The sequence below is a fragment of the Drosophila suzukii genome, chromosome X (genome assembly GCF_043229965.1).
Source record: "Drosophila suzukii chromosome X, CBGP_Dsuzu_IsoJpt1.0, whole genome shotgun sequence".
In the NCBI taxonomy this organism is placed as follows: domain Eukaryota; kingdom Metazoa; phylum Arthropoda; class Insecta; order Diptera; family Drosophilidae; genus Drosophila; species Drosophila suzukii.
The window spans coordinates 20603672-20624123 of record NC_092084.1 but is presented as its reverse complement, the minus strand read 5'-3'; the positions used below and the strand labels follow the sequence as shown (position 1 = coordinate 20624123).

The window sequence follows — 20452 nt, the reverse complement described above, 5'->3', positions numbered from 1 at the left end:
TTTATTTAATGGACATCTTTCGTGTGCCAGTTAAGTACTTCATAAATAATTTCAATCAACTAGGCATTATTGGCCACTCATCCATTAGCATGGTCCGATTTATTGCAAGATATTTTCATTTTCATTGATGGTACGTGCGCATACAAGTATTTCAAACAGTTTCAATTTCCATCTTCAAGAAAAATACAAAATATATCTTAAAAATAATTAATCTCTTATTTATGTATTTACATAAACCATTTGTATCCTCTTCAAATGTTCATTCATTAAAAAAAAACATAATTCAAATTTCCGATTACATTCATTAAGCAAATCATATATGTGGATTATACGCTAGCATTAAAAATATTACATGTATCGTTTTTTAAGAATAACCGAATAACATTTCATAATCTTCTTCAATGGCTTTCATTCAATCAAACGTTTAGAATTTTAAACTTTTGTAAACATAAAAACTTTAAAATTATCCATCATATTTGTATATTTACATAATACATTTCCATTTTCTTTGAAAAGATAATTCAGGGAAAGAAATTTAATGCAAATTTTAAATTTCAGTAACTCATTCAGAAATATATGCATATGAAAATAACATTTTTTTAACTTTTTATATCACTGCATGTTATATTAAATTTTGTTGCTTAAAAAAACAATTAAATTTCAGTATCTCTTTCAAGTTTCAAAATTCAGAAGTTAAAAATGTTATAATGTTAGGAACCAAAAATCCAGTTTGCCTACATTTGATTCTCATTTTCGGTTTAAATAAAAAAAACACCAACCTTTTCACAGAACTTGGCTAACCCTAAAAATGCAATGTCATGACTAATTAGGATTGAACTGGAAGAAGTCCACGTTGAGATCTAGAATGGCTTCCGCGTTGGGCGTTTCCTTCATGGTTAGGGCCTCCACGGCATTGTCGCTCGCATGATCGTATCCATGATTTACAGTCGGAGGAGCAGCTGCCACCGGCGGCTGCATGAGATCGCTGACATTCCTGAGTAGGCTTTCCTCCGACGGCGGATGAAGTTGCCCGCCCGCGGACAGATTCAGTCGCTGCGCAGCCTCGTCCGTGAGCGGATCGTCCAGCGACATGCTCAACTCGGCGTAGACCACCAGATTACGGGCTCCGCCACCGACGCCACCGGCAACCAGAGCTCCACCCTCTGGCTCCGGCATGGGAGCCTGCGGCGATTCCATGGCAGACATATCCAGTGCATACTGACCCTCGGGTATGCCCAAAACTCGTGCAACCCGAGCATTCACAAAGTGCAGTCCTGAGGTATTCCGTATTAGCCGCTGGCTACGCAGCTGGAGTTGCTCCACAAAGTCGTTCAGTTCGTTTAGGAAGAGATCGGAGCGCTGCTCCTCGCTGAGATGCGAATGCCGCTGAAGTTGGGCGGTAAGAAGGCCAAAAAGCGAAGGCGTGGAGGTGGATGGCGCTCCTGCTGCAGCAGTTGGCGGCTGCTCGCCAAGACGCGGCATGTGCTCCGGGAATTTGACAAAGTGACGCTGCAGTCGGCGACCCAGGAATATCTTCCCACATCCGGGGCAAATGGCATTCTTGGGAACGGCGCGTGGTGTGGGCGTTGGGACAGGTTCTTGGCTGCTGCCGTTTGTCTTCGGCTCGGGCATGGGTGCCCGGTAGTCCTTGTCACGCAAATCTGCAACCAGCATCTCAAACATCTGAGCAGAACTGGGCTCCACAGGGGGGCCACTGATCACAGGAGCTGGCTGTGCCATTGAGCTGCGCACCTGGCGACCGGAACGAGTGCGGTGTGGCTCAGCAGCGGCAGGTTTCTCCTCCGCCGGCGGCTGTTTTTTGGGCGCGGGAGTTGTGGCAATCATTGGGCTGGCTCTCTTCAGGGGTCTTCCCACTTTAGCAGGCGGATAGTGGGCATTTTTTGCCGTGGGCGGACGGATTCCCATGGCAGCGGGATCCGGACAGCGGTAAATGGTCATCTGCTGGGTCACTGCATCTGTGCGAATCACCTGATTGCGCTTTCTGTACAGGATTACTGGGTGAATAAGTTGTGCTGACGAATTAAGGAATTAAGGAACTCACCGATCGATGACTATGTGATCGTCCTTGGATAGCTTGTGCAGGCTGCAGGCCAACTTGCAGAGCGTGTCCTCTCGCTGCGAATCCTCCCCAGAATCGGGCAATCCCTCCAGGGGCGCGAAGTTTGCTGCAGGATTCCTGGCCGCCTCCTGTCGATCCTCCACAATACCGGTCTTTTCTGGCAGCGGCTGCAGGTCGGCCAGGACCAACGGGTCCTCCAGGAGATGCTTCATTGGCCACTCACGTTTATAGCACCAAATAAACAAAACAGTTTGTATTTTGGTGCGTTAATGTGACCGTCGCTCCTAATGGAAAACAAACTATTCCACTAACAGTTATAATTATAAAATACTTTACAAATTTTAGCTAATTATTCATATATGCAAACAAAATAGAGAACTAAAAAAAAGTATTTAGCGTATAGAATTCAATGTACAACCTTTTAAAGAATATAAAAAATTGAACTCCCCTTTTTTCGAATATATCAGTTTTTATTAATTAATTTTAATGAGGTGAACAATTCCCAAAGTTCTGAATTAACACAATTAATTGTTAATTTAGTATACTTTAAAAATATTTATTGATTTGTATTTTAACAAATCAAATCTAGTATTAAATACAAAAGTGCATCGGACTTCCGACCTCGCGACGGTCACACTGAGTGTTTACATTTTAAAAAAATATAAGCAATTCCCCTTTTTCCGGGATATTTGATTGGACGCGAAGATCCTGGAGAGAAGAGGATGGCCGCGAACACAGGGGTTATCAACGTGCCCTGGCAGCGACTCGGCGACCGGTTCGACCGGCAGTTTCCGTCGATAAGTCGGCCGGAATGCATCGGCGTCTGCAGCATCGACGCTCGCCGGGATTATGTGGACGACGCCAGCGGTGCCAGCTACTTGGTGGCGCCACCGTGGCCCCCTTTGCCATTCGATCTGAACGCTGGAATAGCGGATGTAATCCGCAAATCCACGGATTCCGCGACCAAGGATCTGGAATTCGCTCTCATCTACATACAGCACCACAAGAAGCAGCTACTCCGCCCGCAGAAATCCGATCCGGGAAGCTTGGGCCTGGACATTGACTTTGTAACGCTGCGCGGCATTCTGAGGCAGATCATGTGCATGTCCTATGAGCGGTATCGCGAGTTTCGCATCAAGGCCACACTCCTCAACGGCAGCGTCTACATGGCCAAGGAGGCGACGCCGGAGCAGCGGCTGGAGAACGAGAACATGACCGAGGCCCAGAAGGACATGTGCTCCTGGGGCTTCAAGTTCGAGCAGTACGTCACCAGCGCCCAGGCGCAGGGCAAGCCGGTGACCAATGTGCCGGTCAACGAGGCGGAGGAGTTCTTGGGCATGTTCCGTGGAAACCTGGCCGGAATAAGGCTGCTCTACGGCGCCGAAATGGACTGTGTGGACAGCCAGGTGCAAGTGTGAGTATTCCAGGCATGCATTCGCTTATGGGTTGCAATTTAACAACTTCAAATTATCTCATCCCCTTAGAGACTTCAAAGATCCCAAAGTGCTGGACTCACTGACTTTCGTGGAGCTAAAGACCACCGCACACAATATGAACTCCAACCAAAAGCGCAGCTTTGATAACTACAAGTCGGCCAACTGGTGGAGCCAGTCATTCCTGGTGGGCATTAAGACGATCTATGCGGGACTGCGCGACAATAGGGGCATGGCGCAGGAGATCGTGAAGATCGATGTCCGCACGCTGGCCCGCAACAAGCCATGGAACCCATCGGCCATGGCCTGGTTCCTGGAGCAGTTTCTGCGCAAGCTTAAGGAGCTGCTGGTGGCCATTGACGATCCGTTTGCCGTGGTCCAGGTGACTTTCCGGAACAGGCGGGCCAACTACGAAGTGCTGGGCGGGCCGGAACACCAAATCATCCCCGACTGGTATCGCGAAATGCTCAAGGCGGGATGAGCTGCAAAGTAGCCAATCCACCAAATAAGGCATTTATATTAATCACTTAAGTCTCCGAGTAAAATAAGGAAATATGTTTTGGGAAAATTTTCAAACAATTCAAAGTGAAATGAAAGCATTCTTTGATATGAAACTAGACAAGCTTGACGAAAAGTTTAATAAATGTTGAAAACATTTAAAATTGTTTAAAAAAAATAAAGTCTTTTTAGTAAAAGCCTAATTTATGTTTTCAGATCTTAGATGACAGACAAATTAAATGTGCTAAATAGGCAAATGATTTAACTGCAAAAAATGTATAGCTATTGCATTAAGACTCTAATGATTCTCATACGAATTATATGTACAATTTAACTTAGAGCTAACACTGAATGCACTGATCACTTGAGGTCGTTGGTCTCCAGAAGGGGAACGGCGCTTGGTTCCAGTTTGCCGCTTGTCGGGCCAAAACGACGCCTGTCCGGCGGAGTGCCCGGTGAACTGGAGAACCCGGTCATGCCAAATACGTGGCTGCCGCTGCCGCTGCCGCCCAGGGATTCGCGTTTCTCGATCACACAGTCGAAGAAGCGGGATAGCTTCACGGCATCGGTGGTTCCAGCGGCCAAACTACGGATGTCCCGGCAATTCAGCCAGATCTCCTCCGCGCCACATTTGTCGGCTAAGAGATCAAGGGAGTGAATTTTACATATTCCTAGCAGACAGAGTCATTTATTTGACTCACCTATTCCGCCCGCCTTCTTCACCGACGACTTCGGATGCCGCTTCTCGTCGATGAGGTCCAGCTTGGTGCCCATGACCAGGATGGGCGTTTGCGTTGCCCCCATGAATTCCTCCATGTCGAACCGGATGTGCCCGTCGGCGCCGGAAGAGTTCGAGGAGAAGCTAGTCAACGGGGTGGGTGGCGATGGGGGCAGGGAACTGCCACGCGCCTTGTACGTGTCCTTGCCCTCCTTGTTAACGATCTCGTACAGCCAATCGAGCAGCTGCTCCTGTGATTTTCCATTGGTGAGGTCGTGCACCAGGATGATTCCATGGATGCCCGAGTAGAAGACGCTGCGGGTGTTCTTGTGGCTCAGCGATCCGCCGACATCGAAGAGCTCCACGAAATAGGGGCACTGGCGGGCAGTGCCCTCCTTGAACTCGTGGATCCTCACCTGGATGTTGCAGCCCACCGTCCAGCCAGGTCGGATTAGCGACTCATGGTGGGCGATCAGGTGCGTTAGGCAGGTCTTGCCCACACCTGGTGAGGGAGGAGCCGATTCTCGGCGGGATTAGTGGGCGGAGGATAGTAATCAGAGCCGTTTGTGGCCATTATTTACCCGAATCTCCAACGACAACAATTCGCACTCGATTGTTCATCGCCATTGTGTAGTGTGACCGTGGCTGCTGTTTTCAAATATGCCTCTAGCAAAAATACTAAAATAGCAAGGAGCCAAATAAAATAGTTTAAACATTGCTAATAAACAGCGAGTTAAATTTTCTGAATGCAAATTGTGTTCTTATCGACAGTAAATAAAATTTCATTTCTGTTTTTTTCAATTATGTAGTTGTTAAATTTTTATTTTTGGTAGCCCATTAAGGGCTCTTAAAAAAACCACCTCCATAACAACTTAAAAACCTTAGAAAGAAGAACATTTATTAACTAACAACAATATGTATATTTACGCATTTATTAGTTTTAGTTAAGTCGCGCTCAGTATATTTTTGCTGGTCATCTGGTATAAGCAAACCGTCGCTCGACGGTCACACTGGTTAAAAAGCTTAAAAAAAACACTTGGCAAAATTCAGATAATAAACAAAATCAAAAATAGTTGAATTTCGAATAAGATGGAATACGAAAGTGTGCTGATCGTGAAGCCGGAGGTGTTTATCTACAAAATACCGCCCCGTGCGAGCAATCGAGGCTATAGGTGAGTCGACAAATCGGAATGGAAAAACGGTGACTACGTTTTTCGCCCCTTTCTTAAAGTCCAAAAATTGAAAGTTTTTCGTGCATTTCAACGCCCCCACATTGCACACATATATGCACGTACGTAAGTGGGCGTATATATATTTATTTATCATGTGTGTTTGGGGGCTGCAAGAATGCATTAATTATGTTTTTTAGCCAAGGTTAAAGGCACCCCGACTTGTTGTTGTTGTTGTTGTTGTTCCCGTGCCTCTGAAGTTCAATTCCAATTGATTTTTTTCCGTGCAATTATTGTGTTTGAACATTTTCACTTACACGTATCCAAAAAAAAAAAATGTAAAGAAAAAAGGGGGAAAATAGAAAAAAGCTCCGCTGGCCTGTGTGTAATTGTTGCTATTGCTGCTCTCTTTGTTTTCCTTTTGTTGCTGTTTATTTCACAGTTAACTGCGCTCAGGTGAGCAAATAACACAAATTAATCGAATACCTCGAGTGTTGGGGGTATTATGGGTATTACCGAAAGAACATATCCCTCAGAAACCCCATTGATTGGTAGACTGGTGAAATAGTCTAAAAGAACCACATTCTACCGGGTTTTCCCAGTATTTATGGCATATATACCAAGTAATAAATAACCATTCATCAATTATCTCTATCTTATGAGATATGGTGATATATTATCGGCTACATGTACGATTCCCATTGCATTTGTCATCTCAGAATCATAATATAAGAACATTTAAAGTCGTCATGATGATTCCACTTGGAGTATTATTATAGGAATCGTGTTAATATTCAATATTCTGAATTGAACAAGTATAACCATTCATAAATTATCTCTATCTTATGAGATATGGTGGTATATATAGCAATTGCATTGCATCTCCATTGCATTTATCATCTCAGAATCATAATATAGAACATTTAAAATCATCATGATGATACCATTTGTAGTTTTATTATAGGAATCGTGCTTGTATTCGGTATTCTAAATAGAACAAGTATCTACTCCTGATAACTGACACCATTCCCAAGATTATTTATACTGTTTATATAGTTTTACTTACAATAGGAACTTGATAATTTGCATAGGAAACAAAAAGATAAAGCAAATGTCGGTTATGTTCTGCAAGATTTTTATATGTAGCTGTGTTATATATGAAAGTCTCTTTATCACAGATTTTACTACTTCCGCAGAAAATGAAAATAAAGAAATGCTTAGTTTCTAATAATTGATTTGCCATTGTTCAACCTTCACAGGGCGGCAGACTGGAATCTGAAGGAGCCCACCTGGACGGGCAGGATGCGACTGGTGGCCAAGGGCACCGCCGTCATCCTGAAGCTGGAGGACAAGACCAGTGGCGCCCTGTTCGCCAACTGCCCCATCGACACATATCCCGGCGTGGCCATCGAGGCGGTTTCCGACAGCTCCAGGTACTTTGTCATCCGGGTGCAGGACGATAATGGACGATCGGCGTTCCTCGGCCTCGGATTCGGAGATCGATCCGACTCCTTCGATCTGAATGTGGCGCTGCAGGATCACTTCAAGTGGGTGAAGAACCAGGAGCAAATCGAAAAAGAGAAGACGGAGCCCAAGCAGGAGCTGGATTTGGGGTTCAAGGAGGGCGAGACCATCAAGATCAACATGAGGATAACGGTAGGTTCAGCTACCAGGGATCTAAGAAAAGCATTTAAGTTGAAAGTCATATAAAGTACATTATATCGAGATATTAACCTCTTACATAGGTAAAATCCTGAACCGATTGAAAACACAATCTAAAAACTCTTTGGGGAATTCTTTGAGATTTCCTGTTTGCAATTTATCAGTCTCATTTACGATGTCATCAGTCTTTTTAAAATGCAATCTTTCATTTTTCACGCCATCTAGATGAAGATGAGCGCATTCCTCTCTTTCTGTTGAATCAGCTTATCTCAACTGCTGAAATTGAATCATTATGTTTATGGTTTATAATCCAAACAAGCTATATAATCATGAACTTCAAAAATTCTTTAATCAACTTTAAATAAATTGTCCCCTTTATTGTTTTAGAAAAAGGACGGCTCCGAGGGATCCTCACGCACTGGCAAGAACAAGGGCTCATCAGGCGTCCTGCCTCCGCCGCCTGGTGGTCTCGGCAAGATCGCTCCACCACCGGCCGCCGCCGCAGTCACGACGGTACGGCAAAGTCCCGGCGTCTCGCCCGCCCACAGACCCGCCGCTGGAGGATCCGAATGGACCGACTATGCATCCGCCGGGTGAGTGCTTGCAGGCGATTATTTACTCCGTGGAAGCATCATATCTCATATGATAACATTGGGCTAAAATGCTGCGTATACCGCAACCGCGAATTCTTTAGACTTTTCATAATAATGCTAATTTTACATACTTAATTATTATATATTACAAAAACAAATTCATAATAGTAAATTCTCCTTTTTTCAGTGGCAACCAAGGACAACAGAACTCGGCCAATGCCAACTGGGTGCAGTTCTAGATAGACATCGTCCTGTTCCTGCTGCTGCTGCGCCTCTACCCCCCAGAACTTTATGTTTTAAGACTCTTCAGATGTTTTTTTTATTCACCATTTGCAAGCTTATTATTATCGTTTTAAATACGACCAAAAGATTGAACAGAACATTCAGCATAGGCGTCACGCGTTAAAGTTAAAGTTTTTTAATTAAATTGAAATTGTGTATTAGTTTCCCCATCCACCACTTGTCCTCTCCTCATCTCCAATTTTGCGTCTCGCTCTAATTGGTGGATAAAGATGAAAGTGGGACAAGTTCTCAGTGGGCGGGGATTTGTAGCAAACTATTTAGCCTGGTTGTTAATTGTATAAATGAAGATAACGATAATTTGTATGGAAATTATTCTAAAATGTAATTTGTTAACGTCGAGATAATGCAAGTAAAAATGCAAATTAAGTTTAAATCAAGTTATACACGAACACGAAACACTGCAAAAACTAAACTAAAGTGAAATATTCAAATTTTGAGTACTTACACACGAACATACACGCACGTGAAAGGACATTCCGCAGATGACAGATGGGACGCATTACATACCACTTTAATTTATTGTTAACTCTCCAAATACCCCCTGATCAACTTGTTTCACACCTACCTTAAATGGAATACATGAAGTTATACAGATCTATCAACCTGTTCCCGTTTTCGACTTCGATCAAATCGTGTGAGATCGAAATTGGTTTAATTAAGGATAGAAAACACGAATCGATATGCCATAGATCGTGATTTGTAAGCCGATTTACTATGATTCAACGAACGCCTGTTTCGCTTATGCAATGTATCGAAAGTTCAATTTACAAATTAAAACATGGTAATTTCGATTTCACAAAAACTTGAAAGAATAGCAATCGGGAACACGGTAATATATTTTTTTTTCTGTTTAAAAGTGGCACATACATGCATAGCAATTAAGTAAATCAAATGAATTATATATAATATACAATATGAAGAAATATCCATATGTATTTAATAAACCACATAATTGTAGAGAAGGAAATCTTGCTAACTCTGAATTGTTGTTTGAGCCCTGAGAAATTGATCCCCCCATCCCCAATCAATATCCTACAACTATGCTAGACGAAACTCTGCGTTCCGGTCTCTTGTTTCTGTTGCTGTTGAAAGATGATCAAAACTCAGAAAAACTACAAAAAAAAGCTAGTTCTATTTGTTCCATAAATGTTTATAATAAGAGCTGCATCTGGCACACATTTTCATCGCTTTATCTTTGAAACCCCTATCACATTTCTACTGGAGACAGCGGTTTTCGTAATATTTAATAGATATCTTTCTTTTTTTTGGGTAATTTTCATTTATTTTTAATGGATGTATATCACAAACTATATGGTTATTATTTTGGTATAATTGAATTTTATAATCGGAATATCTAATAACCCATCATAAATATCTCAATAAAATCGATTGATTCTAATGAATAACAGGTGTATCCGGTTGAAAGCTTTAATCTTTTCAAAAACTAAACTCTTATACGAAAACTTATTTTTTTAAATATAACATCTTTCGATAGTTGTGAAACATGCTGTTTTCATAGACTTGCGTTTACGGTGGAGAATCCCAGAGCTGCTAGGCATTACTTTTATCGATGTGGCTCGTTTTTTTTTCGTTGCTCACTCGAGATAACCTTCGAAACTAACATATTCGCCAGCTTTGAGCAGTCAACAAACGAAACATAATTTACATGAAAATAAAATTATATATACATACATATATATATACACACAAGATATATACAAAGTGTAATTAATATTAATGAAATACGAAATAAAAATAGCAATGAATTTCAATGTGAAATTGCAGGCTATTTATTTCATTGGAAAAACTGGATTGGAAGTTTAAAAACTAAGCTGTATATTATTTTCCTTTCAGTAATGCAATTAGGGATTCAACTGATTTTAAGTATTAAATACAGGCCTCTAAATGAAATTTTCACTCCCCTTGCTAAGTAAAAACCAACTTTATTTTAATTTTCTTTGTTTTTTCATACGTTTTTATTTAACTTACAATTTTCGGGTTCCTTGTAGTTTGTTTTGTTCCTTTTTTAATGATGTTCGTTTTTTTTTCAATTTTCTTATGGATTTTTTTTTTAAATAATTCATTAGGTTTTAGTACATATAATTACAACGCATTATTTTCATAGGACTTCGATTTCCGACTCTCGACTGCCGCTTGACTTCGCGCCGATATACAATTAATTTAGCCAGCATTCTGTTTCTTCTATATGTTGCTTTAGTAATTTTCTGCTTCCGGATTGTTCATTACTCCATATGCCGAACTACGTGGATCAATATTACATCTTCGTATGCTATTCATATACATAGCTACATATAAATAGATGTTGTGTATATGGTATAACCTGGCTAGCTTGAAGTTACAATCACCACAGATTGTTTATCATAGTTTTCGTTTGGGTTTTAGCGACCTCTTAACTTGATCAAACCATTGGCATTGCAGGCTCCACTTCACACGTATATTTCGATCTCCTGAGATCAGTTTTCGGGGAACTATTTATCCAAAACTGGAACCAATCAACAGCAATGGTTTGATCGAAGTTCTTCACTTCCGCTTTATCCACCCTCATTCAGTTATGGAAATACTTTCGTTTTAGATTAGATTTTGCAAGGTGGAATTTAGTTTTCTGTTTCGGGGGGAAGACACCACATAGATATAGCATCTTGAGCTGCGTTAGGATTCGAAAATTGGGTGAAATGAGGCGGGATAGGCGATTTTAAGTAGCATATACAAATAGTATATATACGTAACATTACATTTCTGTCTCGGTTTTCTTGTGGTGTCTCTTAGTTTTGTTATTTACACAGCTTCATTTGTGGTTTGTATAACGCTTCGCTTAATCTTAACTCAGACGCACAGCTGGCATATAACAGATATCGTACTCCTAAACTCTCCACATCGTTTCGTGCAATGCATGATGACAATGATCAACAGTTTGTGTAATAGTGCCCGATATGCGGCATTATTCGTATTCAACATAAACATCCTCTGCTGTCATTACTATCAGCATGACTTATTCCTTATGTGCTATCAACTAAAACATAACTTAACTAATTTTATGTGTGATTTTTGTGTATTTTACGTACATTTGCTGTATGTAGGTGCAGGGAGTGAGGAAAAAGGGTTTTTTATAAAAAAAAAATATGGTAGGCCACTAGAAAACCGAAAAACTAAACATAAATTTACATTTTATGTTTCGCAAGCCATTGACATCAATTCGGCCGTTCAAACAATTTCCCCGCGCAGTGTTTCTGTTTCGATTCAAGAAGGTGAAGTGAATTGGTGTTTTGATGACCGGGAGCTTTGCTTTGGGCTGGGTTCGCCATTGGTGTTGGATTACATGAAGCGCTGGCGTTTACTGCTGTAGTGGCAAATATCCATTTTGTCGTCGATGGGACTGCCGGGACGCTTGCAATGGCGCGCTATCTCGTTGGCAACAAATGCAAATAGTTCCGGGCCACTGAAATATTAAGAAAATTAATTAGTTAATTGGACAGCATACACTAATCATAGAAGAAGCAGCAATAAGTCAAAAATAATACAGCCTGCATAGGTTATTTTAATTTCAGTCAGAAGGTTGCAATGCAGTGAAGGAGACATTTTCTACATTATAAACTATATGTATTATTGATCTGCATGAAAATCCATATCTAAACTGTTGCCAAATTGTGCTTACTTTAAAAAGGAGAAACACGCCCATGTCATTAGCTTGGATCCTGACAAATAGTGAGTTCTTAAGGATCAGACTACTCTTTAGAAAACTATTTAAAAAAAAAAAAACCTTAAAGCTCATTAATAACCTAAAGGAAATGGGGTTAGCATTGGAAATATGTTTTAAAGAGATTTTAAAACATGACGAAAGCTTGTTTCAGGTAAGTTCTAACACTAATTTTAAAGATAATGTAGCTTGCACTAAATAACCTGCGACATGTTTAGATACACTTTTATTTAAACTTCGCCTTGCCCAAGCTAGCTTTCTTTTTTGTTTCTAATAATATGAAAAGTATTGCAGTTACTTTTTGGTTTTTGTTTTATCCACATGTCTTTACATTTTGGAAAGATCACTAAAACCGGTATTCAATGCAATTGCCAAAAAAGGCAATCTCACGTTTCCTGACTCGACTACGTCAGTTACAGAAAATTCTATCAATATTAACAACAATAACAAGATGACTAATTTTTCAAAGGTTGCCGCAGTAAGGATAAAATGTTTGCTGAACCATTCAACTAACCGTGGACGCAAAACCAAGGCCTCCTTGAAGGTGTGCAAATCATCGCCGATTCCGCCGCCAGGGGCACCGGCCGATCCCTCATGCCGGCCACCGGCTGCTCCGGCGGACAGCAGGTGTCCACCGCCGGCGGCTGTGGGCGGACCACTGGGCAGGCCCAGTCCGGAGCTGTGAAAACCCAGGCCAGAGCCGCCGCTGCCGCTCTGGTGATGGTGCTCCGGTTTCGGCGACCTGCTTGGAACAGAGAAATGAAACTGGCTTTAATCGGGCAAGTTCGAGACAAATTTCAATTACGACTCACCGACGATTGGCATGTGGATTTGAGTTGGATGGCGGTAGGGGCTTTCCGGCCAAATAGGCCAGGAGATCCTCGCGCCGTATCATCCGGCGTTTTTTGCTGCGCGCCCAATCGGCCAATTCGCGAGTGCGTCTTTGGTAGCCACACTGAATGGCAGCGTCGCTGGTGCGTTTGAGACCATCACATGATTCTGGAAGGGATCGGAGGACAGGAATTAGTTATGCAAGATTACTAAGAGTGTACGATTTAAACCCACCTTTGTAGAGTGTTGTCACAGTGCCAGCTGCGGTCTGGAAGGGCAGCCAAAGGGCTCCTGTGTCTGAGGAAAATGTGTTCGATGAGCGCTCTGCAGGAAAAAGAGAAATATCTTTAATATCTAGATAAATGAATGTATTATGTTTTATGCAGCTCAAGGCCACAGTAGTTATAGCTGCAAAAAACATAGGCTATAGGTAATTTTCAATTGCCTTTTAAGTTGAGAAATAAAGGAAATATTATGTTTTATATAAACAAGGCATTTTTAAATGTAAGAATAAATGCATTTTCGGATATTTTACAAAAGTAAGGGTATGAAATAAACTGAGACGGTCTAAAGACCTTGTCCTTATCGTAACAAGTACTGAAACATTAATCTTTCAACAGAATTTTTAGATCGTAAATGAAGATTATGTATTAAAAATGGTTTTTTTATTAGATCTTCTTAATTTATTATTTTCTATTGTGCAATCCTAGATTTATAACATTAGAAAGACGTGGCTTAGAGTCGAGAACTAGGATTTATCTCATTTATGTACAAAGGAATTATCGGAAAACAATAAAATAACATTAAAAATCATTTGGGTCGTAATTCCAGTATTATAACGATAGAGGTATATTTTGGTAGGAATGTTTATTATATAGGGACACTTGTTTAACTTGCCACAAAGTGGAATGGAAAATGGCCGACTTAGGATCCTTGCAAAAACAATTTCTAGGTGGAATGTGGCCAACAAAAACAAACATGTCCGACTTGTCGATCATTCACTCCCTGCGGTGCTCTCCCATTCTCTCTCTCTCTCTCTTCTTTCCCCTGCTCCTTGCACACCTGCTGCACGAAAGGATGAAAAAAGGACGAGGAAGAGGGAGAGAGACAGGGGCCGAGTGGAAGGGAGAGAACGAGAAGAGCTGCTATCGACCCAGAGGAAGAGGAAGAAAGCGGTGCAAGAGGGATGGCAATAGGCTCTAAAAATATGTAATTTGCAATGAAATACAAAAAATACATTGGGCAGCAAAGAGCGAGAGAGATTTAATCTTCCACTTATTTTCCCTTCCTATTTCTCATTTCGCAAGCCGAAAACAATGACGAAAGCAAAACAGCTGTTCGACCCTCACACACACACAAGCACAGGCAGTCAGATGAGTCTGCACGCACGCACATGTTGATTAATGATATCAACAACAACAAAATAGACAGCGGCAGCAGCAGCAACAACAAAAAGGGGATACAAATTCTTTGAGGCGACGCCTCTGCCCTGCTCATCCTCTTTCTCTCCCTATTCCCTTTCCATTGCACTTGCCTCTCGCCATCTCACTTCTCTAGACCTCTCTCTTTTTCTTTTGCTCCCTGTTCTATTGCATCTCCCCCTGCCCCAACCCACTCATAACAACAACAACAACCGCAGCACAAACAACAATATAGCCCTTTCTGCATTTTGATAATGCGTAGTATGAGGAGTGAGCGAGAAGGGGAGTTGCATTTTCATGAAAGCCGGGCTGCTGCCTCTTCTTCTTCCTGCTGTTCTATTAATACCTCGCCCAAAACTATTTTTGAAGAGAGACTGCACACACACAAACAAACAACACACAGATAGACAGACAGAATGGAAACACAAAGAACAGAACAGTAACAAAAAAAAAAGAAAGAATTTGTTGAACCATGGAAGCCGAAGCCTACGCCCTTGGAAGGGATAACGGGATCTCTAGCCCCCTCCTTACCTCTGTAAAGCTGGGCAACGGCGGTGGCCGAATCCTGGAATGCTCCCCACACGGTGCTCAGATTGTTGTCCCGCTGACGCACAAACTCCCGTTCGAACTCGTCGTGCTGGCCGTGGATTTCGCGGTGACACTGCTCCTCCAGCCAGCTCTCCTCTCCGCCCGACTCCGGTTGTTGTTGCATTTCTCTTTGCGTCTCACTCTCTCTCGCTCTCCCTTCGGGTCAGGTCGGGGCGAGTGTGTCCCAAGTTACGGTTCCTTTCCCGTTCCGGCAAAGGCCTGGACTACCGTCTCTTCTTCTTCCGCTGCTCCTTTTCTGCTGCTGCTGCTTGTTCTTCTTCTTCTTCTTCTGGTGGTGCTGCTGCTGCTACGACGACACACGCACACACACACTGGCACACACGCGAAACGAAACGCACCAACACACTCGCACGCACTTTGGACCAACTCTTGGTTTTGATTTTGGAATTAACCAGGAAATCGGCTGGTAATCCACCGTTTTGACCGTCCTCGCAAGCCGATTGCTCCTTTGGCCGCCCGGTTGTAGATGATTTTAATTTATTTATTGTACGAACGACGAGCGAGCAGCACTTTTATGTTGTAAACCAGCACAAAAAAGAACTCACTCAGCGATGGCGTTGCCAGATGGGCGAGAACTGTCAAACGAATCCAGTGCCTGGCATTCTAGTTCGATTTTTGGGAACGAGTTCTGAAGCGGCGAACAAGTCACGAATTTTGGGTTCTTGAAAATAAAGATGGATGCCAGTGGGTTGTATAAAAATGTAGTATTCAATTGTATGTGGTATATAAATGCTTACCTATTTCCAAACTTCTCATATTCAAAAAGAGTTCCTAAATTCGTCCGTTTTAAAACAGTACTATAAAAGTAAATAAAGTAGCTCAGTGCTAAAATACACCACCCAAGAGTATCGATTAAATTAATTTATTGTGTCCAAAAATTGTTTAAGACTTAAACTTTAAATGATAGACATTCCCTGCTAGTTCGTTTTTAATTTGTGAACCAGTAAAAAATATTCTGGTAAACGTTGCCATTTAATATGTATATGTACATATATATGTACTTATATAACAATAATATTCATAAACTACATTTCATTAACATTATTTTTATTTCAGATTTTTGAGCCATTAAACAAAAAGGCTGAACCTCTAATATAAATTACTGTATAAAAAAGTCAAAACTAAAGTTTCCTAACTTATTACTTATTAACTCAATTATGTTTTCATACATCGGTGATCTAAGCCATGTTTTTTGTTTGTTTTGTTTTTCTTCCAAATGCCATTCCTACTCCAAAAAACTGCGTAAATAGTAACTTTATTACGCACATAAGTAGTTCTAGTTCCGTAGCAACTAGTTCCGGAGCAGCTTACTTTTCGAAAGACGTGGCAACGCCGCAACAGTTGTCTGCACGTTTTTAAAAGCCGGCCCAATATTAAACGAATCGTATCCAAAACAAAGCGAAATCAGGATGTTTATGAACTCCAATCTCTTCGAGCCGGGCAAGTCGAAGCCGGAGCGGAATTTCGTCCAGTTGGCGGTGAAGCAGAATCAGCGCTTCGACGGCCGGCGGTCCAACGAGTGCCGCGACGTGGAGCTGACCTTCGGCGCGGATTGGGGCACTGTGGCGGTGTCCCTGGGCGAGACGAAGGTACTGACCCACGTGACCTGCGACCTGGGCGCACCGACCACATCCCGGCCCAACGAGGGCAAGCTCCAGCTGAACGTGAACCTCGGCGGCGTGGCCTTCCTGGACGAGGTGCAGAGCACACACGACCAAAGGTCCCTCACCCTGAACTCCCTGCTCGAAAGAACCTTCCGCAGTTCCAGGTGCGTCGACCTGGAGTCCCTCTGCGTGGCCGCCGAGCAGCATGTGTGGTGCATCCGCGTGGACATCAATGTGCTCAATCACGACGGGAATCTGTATGGTAAGTGCACCAATCTACCAGGATCCTCGTACTATTCTTAAACTATGGGATATGCAATCTTAACATCTTTATAAATCATCAAATTACAACATAACTTGTAAATAACAATTATTTAAGATAGTTTTAAAAGATAATTGTTATTACTTAACTATTTAAACCACTAAATCCCTACTGTTTTTCGTAGATGCCAGCACCATAGCCACTTTGGCTGCGTTAATGCACTTCCGGCGACCGGATGTCACATTTGCGGACGATGAACTACGCATCTACACGGAAAAGGAGCGGGAATTCATCCCTCTGCTATTCCTCCACTATCCCGTGAGTGTCACCTATTGCATTTTCAAGAGCAGTGGCCAGCCAATTGTGGATCCACTACTGCTGGAGGAGAACGCCGCCGATTCGGTGATTGTCCTGAGCTTTAATTCGTACCAGGAGCTGTGCACGCTCAATGCCGGAGGCACTGCGCCCACCAATGTTCGGACAATCATGCAATGTGCCCGCAATGCAGCGACTCGCGCCAAGTCTTTGGTGGATTTCATACGCAAAGCTTTGTCGCTGGACGAAGAGCGTCGATTGCAGGGCGGTCGTTTGGTTCAGGGACTGGTGGCTCTCATTGGTGAAAATCAGCAAAAGCTGAGTTTTAGGAAACTGATGGGTCACCAAAAGCAGGAGCCCCAGGATCTGCAAAGTGAAAAAATGGATGTGGATACCAAGGCCATTGCAAAGCCAAGGGTTGAGGAGATGGCGGTCGAGGAAGAGTCCTCCAAACAGGAGACAGGTGAGCTAAATTCAACATTATCTAGCGATGGAACAATACAATATTCATGATTGATCTACCCTTTTGTAGACGCCCCCCTGGACTCCAGCAGTTGGCTGCCCCAGGATGAGGACTCCCAGAAACTGCCCACACCCTCAGAGGCATCCGCATCGAAGGCCGGCAAGGGCAAACAAAATCGCAGCAAAAGCAAGGCCAATAAAAAGCAACAAGCAAAGAAACAAAGTACGCCGGCATCCCTAATATATATCAAGTAGAATCCATTTGATTTCACTCCCAAAATCTCTTCCAGATAACAGCGACTCTGAGGAGGAAGCCAAGCCAGTCATCTAGCCGATATGATAGTCAAGTAGTTAAGTGAAAATGCTTTCTATTAAGTTTTATTTAGGCTTAAATGTATGGCTAAAATCAGTCTAGGCTTTAACAGAAATCGTTTAATGCGGAATTCCAATTGATGTATGGAACCGATGTTCGTCTTAGTTAGGCTTAAACTAGAGCGCTAAATATATTTCCAACCCGCCGGGGCAAACGAGACGATGTTTAAGTTTAAATATTGCAAGTTATGTCATTTACTCTCTTACAGCGATATTGTGTTGTTTTCCGTTCTATTTTACTTTTACTGTAGTCTAATTGTGCTTCGATTCATTTAAGGTTTATTGGTGTCTTGTTTTGCTCACTGTTGTCTAGCCATCCCCACTTAACTTGATTTATAATACAAACGATTAAATGAACAACATTCGCGTCGCCATGTCTTTAAGCCTAAGAGTACGAATTGCTATTTGATTCAGTGTGCTGTGTTTTCCGTTAATTCTCTTGTAAATTTACATAGTTTATTTAATGTAATGTGTGTATAAAGAGCTATTAACAACGGACCAAGGCTACAATTAGTTTTGTAAATTTTTTGTTTAAGATTAAGTTTACGTTTTATCGCGATATACTATTTTTTGGGAGCACCAGTTGCCTTTTTCCTTACGTTCTTTCATTGCATATTTCCTTTCAATAATAATTGCATGCCGGGGAGCTGGGGAAAGGAGTTCGGGCAGTGGTGGTGTAGGTGTAGGTTCGGGGATACAGGGGGTTACAGATGAGAAGGACATTTCGCTATCAGTATTTTCGTATTTCCTTATTCGGGTGAACAATGCCGACGTTCAGCAAATGCAGCAACAATGTGAGAAGTGTTAGTTGGCGGTTGGCCAGCGTTAAAAGGAGTAGACGTCGTCGGCGTCCTCCTCCTCCCTCCGCCCGCCGACGCGCCTTCAGGTGGTGTCGTTGCCAAGGCCATTCTTCTGGTCCAGCTTATTCGAGCCCATCTTCACCATGTACACGAAGAATGTGATGATCTCCTTCTCCTTGATGGGTATTGTCTTGAAGTGCTTCATGATGGTCTAAACGAAAGAGGGTTAGAGGAGTTTAATTTCTTGAATATATGCTTTTTAATCCTTAATAACTAACTGAAGTTTTGAGGAATTAAAAACTTGTTGGACTTTATGGAAGTTGTAGGTAAGTGAATGATAGATGTTCATTTCTAAAGTCATTAAACACAAAGGAGGCTGAGAACGTCTTACTAAAGTGATTATAGAATTGAACCAATAGCTACAATCTAGTGTTCCCAGTGATTCTACGTGGTCTCTTTGAATTAGAGTCACTAAATGGAAAGGAAACCGTTGGCAAAGAATCATTTTTCCTTGTTTTTTCTATGGACTCCAGTGTAAACCAGACTAAAGTCACTAAAAACACTTGGTAAATCAATGAAGGTTGAGGATGCCAGCTAATAACTAGTGTTCCCACAGAATCGACATATTTTCTTGGGACTACAGTCACTAAATGGAAAGGAATTCACTGGAGAAGAATCATTTCCCTTGTTTTTTTTTTAGGGACCCCAGCTATAATCTAGTGTAAACAAGACTAAAGACAATAAAAACACTTGGTAAATCAATGGAGGTTAAGGACGCCAGCTACTATCTAGTGTTCCCAGGCAATCTACATGGTTTCTTTGGATTGGAAGTCACTGAATAAGAAGGAAATCCCCTGGTTTTTCTACTCACATCCGCCAGCTGCGCCCGCTTCATGCCCTGCCTCGTCTGGACCTTGAAGTGGCGCTTGTAGCGGCGCAGCGTGCTGACGTGCAGCTGGTAGAGATCTGGGAACTCGTGCAGGTCCGTGTCCGTCTCGTTGCTGTCGTCCTCGCTGTCCTTGCGACGCCGCTTGGTGCGCACCGACTGTATGCGCTCCTTGTGGTGGTCGCAGATGTAGATGTGCTGCGCGGCTGGGTCGCTGCTCAGCTTCAGGCGCTTCTGGGCCACCGTCTTCTGGATGCGTTTGGAGTAGCTGGCATAGCCGGCTTGGTTGCGACACCGCTCCATGTCGTCGATCAGGCAGCAGGTTTGATCCGTGTGCCCGCGGCTATCCTCCTCGCCCGTGCTGAATCCGTTGTTCATCCTGTACGATGCCTTGATTCTCTCCCGATTTCCTAGCCAATCCAACACAAACCAATCCTTTCCTGCTTTTTGCTCTGCTGCCTCCTCTGTTTTCTTCTCCGTTTCTCCTCTTCTCTTCTCTGTTTTTCCCTTTGCTTTGCTTGCTGTGCGGACCTATCGATAAGTTGTACCATTTTCCCTTTATTCAAATATACCAAATGGGTGACAAAACGGTCATACTTAATTGTGGGGAGCGTGTAGCGGAGACACACACCCGCCATATCGAATGCACCCACCCGACATAGCGAGGACAACAACCCTCTCGATAACTTCCAAAAGCCGCTCCACCATCTGGCAACACT

At 42.6% G+C, this 20452-nt stretch overlaps 7 protein-coding genes across 8 annotated transcripts; 3 read left to right on the top strand and 4 right to left on the bottom strand.

Annotated features, from left to right (window-relative positions):
- Nucleotides 1-60: 60 nt before the first annotated feature.
- On the bottom strand, nt 61-2374 carry LOC108005310 (uncharacterized). The gene is made up of 2 exons (XM_017068520.4): nt 2063-2374; nt 61-2002 (listed from the first exon to the last, which is right to left on the bottom strand). Exons 1-2 carry the CDS (start codon nt 2290-2292, stop codon nt 823-825), a joined length of 1410 nt encoding a protein of 469 aa, XP_016924009.2. The 5' UTR covers nt 2293-2374; the 3' UTR covers nt 61-822.
- A 344-nt stretch (nt 2375-2718) lies between these two features.
- Nucleotides 2719-4214, top strand: Rai1 (Rat1 Interacting Protein 1). Its single transcript, XM_017068517.4, has 2 exons — nt 2719-3494; nt 3565-4214. Exons 1-2 carry the CDS (start codon nt 2803-2805, stop codon nt 3992-3994), a joined length of 1122 nt encoding a protein of 373 aa, XP_016924006.2. The 5' UTR covers nt 2719-2802; the 3' UTR covers nt 3995-4214.
- LOC108005309 (rab-like protein 3) lies at nt 4113-5423 on the bottom strand. Its single transcript, XM_017068519.4, has 3 exons — nt 5311-5423; nt 4713-5231; nt 4113-4649 (listed from the first exon to the last, which is right to left on the bottom strand). Exons 1-3 carry the CDS (start codon nt 5354-5356, stop codon nt 4372-4374), a joined length of 843 nt encoding a protein of 280 aa, XP_016924008.2. The 5' UTR covers nt 5357-5423; the 3' UTR covers nt 4113-4371.
- Nucleotides 5424-5699: 276 nt separating this feature from the next.
- LOC108005311 (NECAP-like protein CG9132) lies at nt 5700-11284 on the top strand. Its single transcript, XM_036821307.3, has 4 exons — nt 5700-5901; nt 7158-7554; nt 7948-8153; nt 8341-11284. The coding sequence occupies exons 1-4, from the start codon at nt 5819-5821 to the stop codon at nt 8390-8392; spliced, it is 738 nt and encodes a 245-aa protein (XP_036677202.1). The 5' UTR covers nt 5700-5818; the 3' UTR covers nt 8393-11284.
- A 223-nt stretch (nt 11285-11507) lies between these two features.
- On the bottom strand, nt 11508-15595 carry LOC108005125 (HUWE1-associated protein modifying stress responses). Of its 2 annotated transcripts, none has more exons than XM_036821305.3 (5): nt 14955-15595; nt 13237-13326; nt 12984-13170; nt 12686-12916; nt 11508-11913 (listed from the first exon to the last, which is right to left on the bottom strand). In XM_036821305.3, the coding sequence occupies exons 1-5, from the start codon at nt 15133-15135 to the stop codon at nt 11790-11792; spliced, it is 813 nt and encodes a 270-aa protein (XP_036677200.1). In that variant the 5' UTR covers nt 15136-15595; the 3' UTR covers nt 11508-11789. The 2 variants fall into 2 exon arrangements, with proteins under 2 accessions (XP_036677200.1, XP_036677201.1); XM_036821306.3 differs by having other exon boundaries at nt 12686-12913; nt 14955-15592.
- A 756-nt stretch (nt 15596-16351) lies between these two features.
- Nucleotides 16352-18205, top strand: Rrp45 (exosome complex component Rrp45). The gene is made up of 4 exons (XM_017068760.4): nt 16352-16898; nt 17083-17676; nt 17746-17898; nt 17966-18205. Exons 1-4 carry the CDS (start codon nt 16442-16444, stop codon nt 18004-18006), a joined length of 1245 nt encoding a protein of 414 aa, XP_016924249.2. The 5' UTR covers nt 16352-16441; the 3' UTR covers nt 18007-18205.
- Sap30 (SIN3-associated polypeptide 30) lies at nt 18027-20264 on the bottom strand. The gene is made up of 2 exons (XM_017068761.4): nt 19719-20264; nt 18027-19058 (listed from the first exon to the last, which is right to left on the bottom strand). Exons 1-2 carry the CDS (start codon nt 20109-20111, stop codon nt 18930-18932), a joined length of 522 nt encoding a protein of 173 aa, XP_016924250.1. The 5' UTR covers nt 20112-20264; the 3' UTR covers nt 18027-18929.
- Nucleotides 20265-20452: the final 188 nt, after the last annotated feature.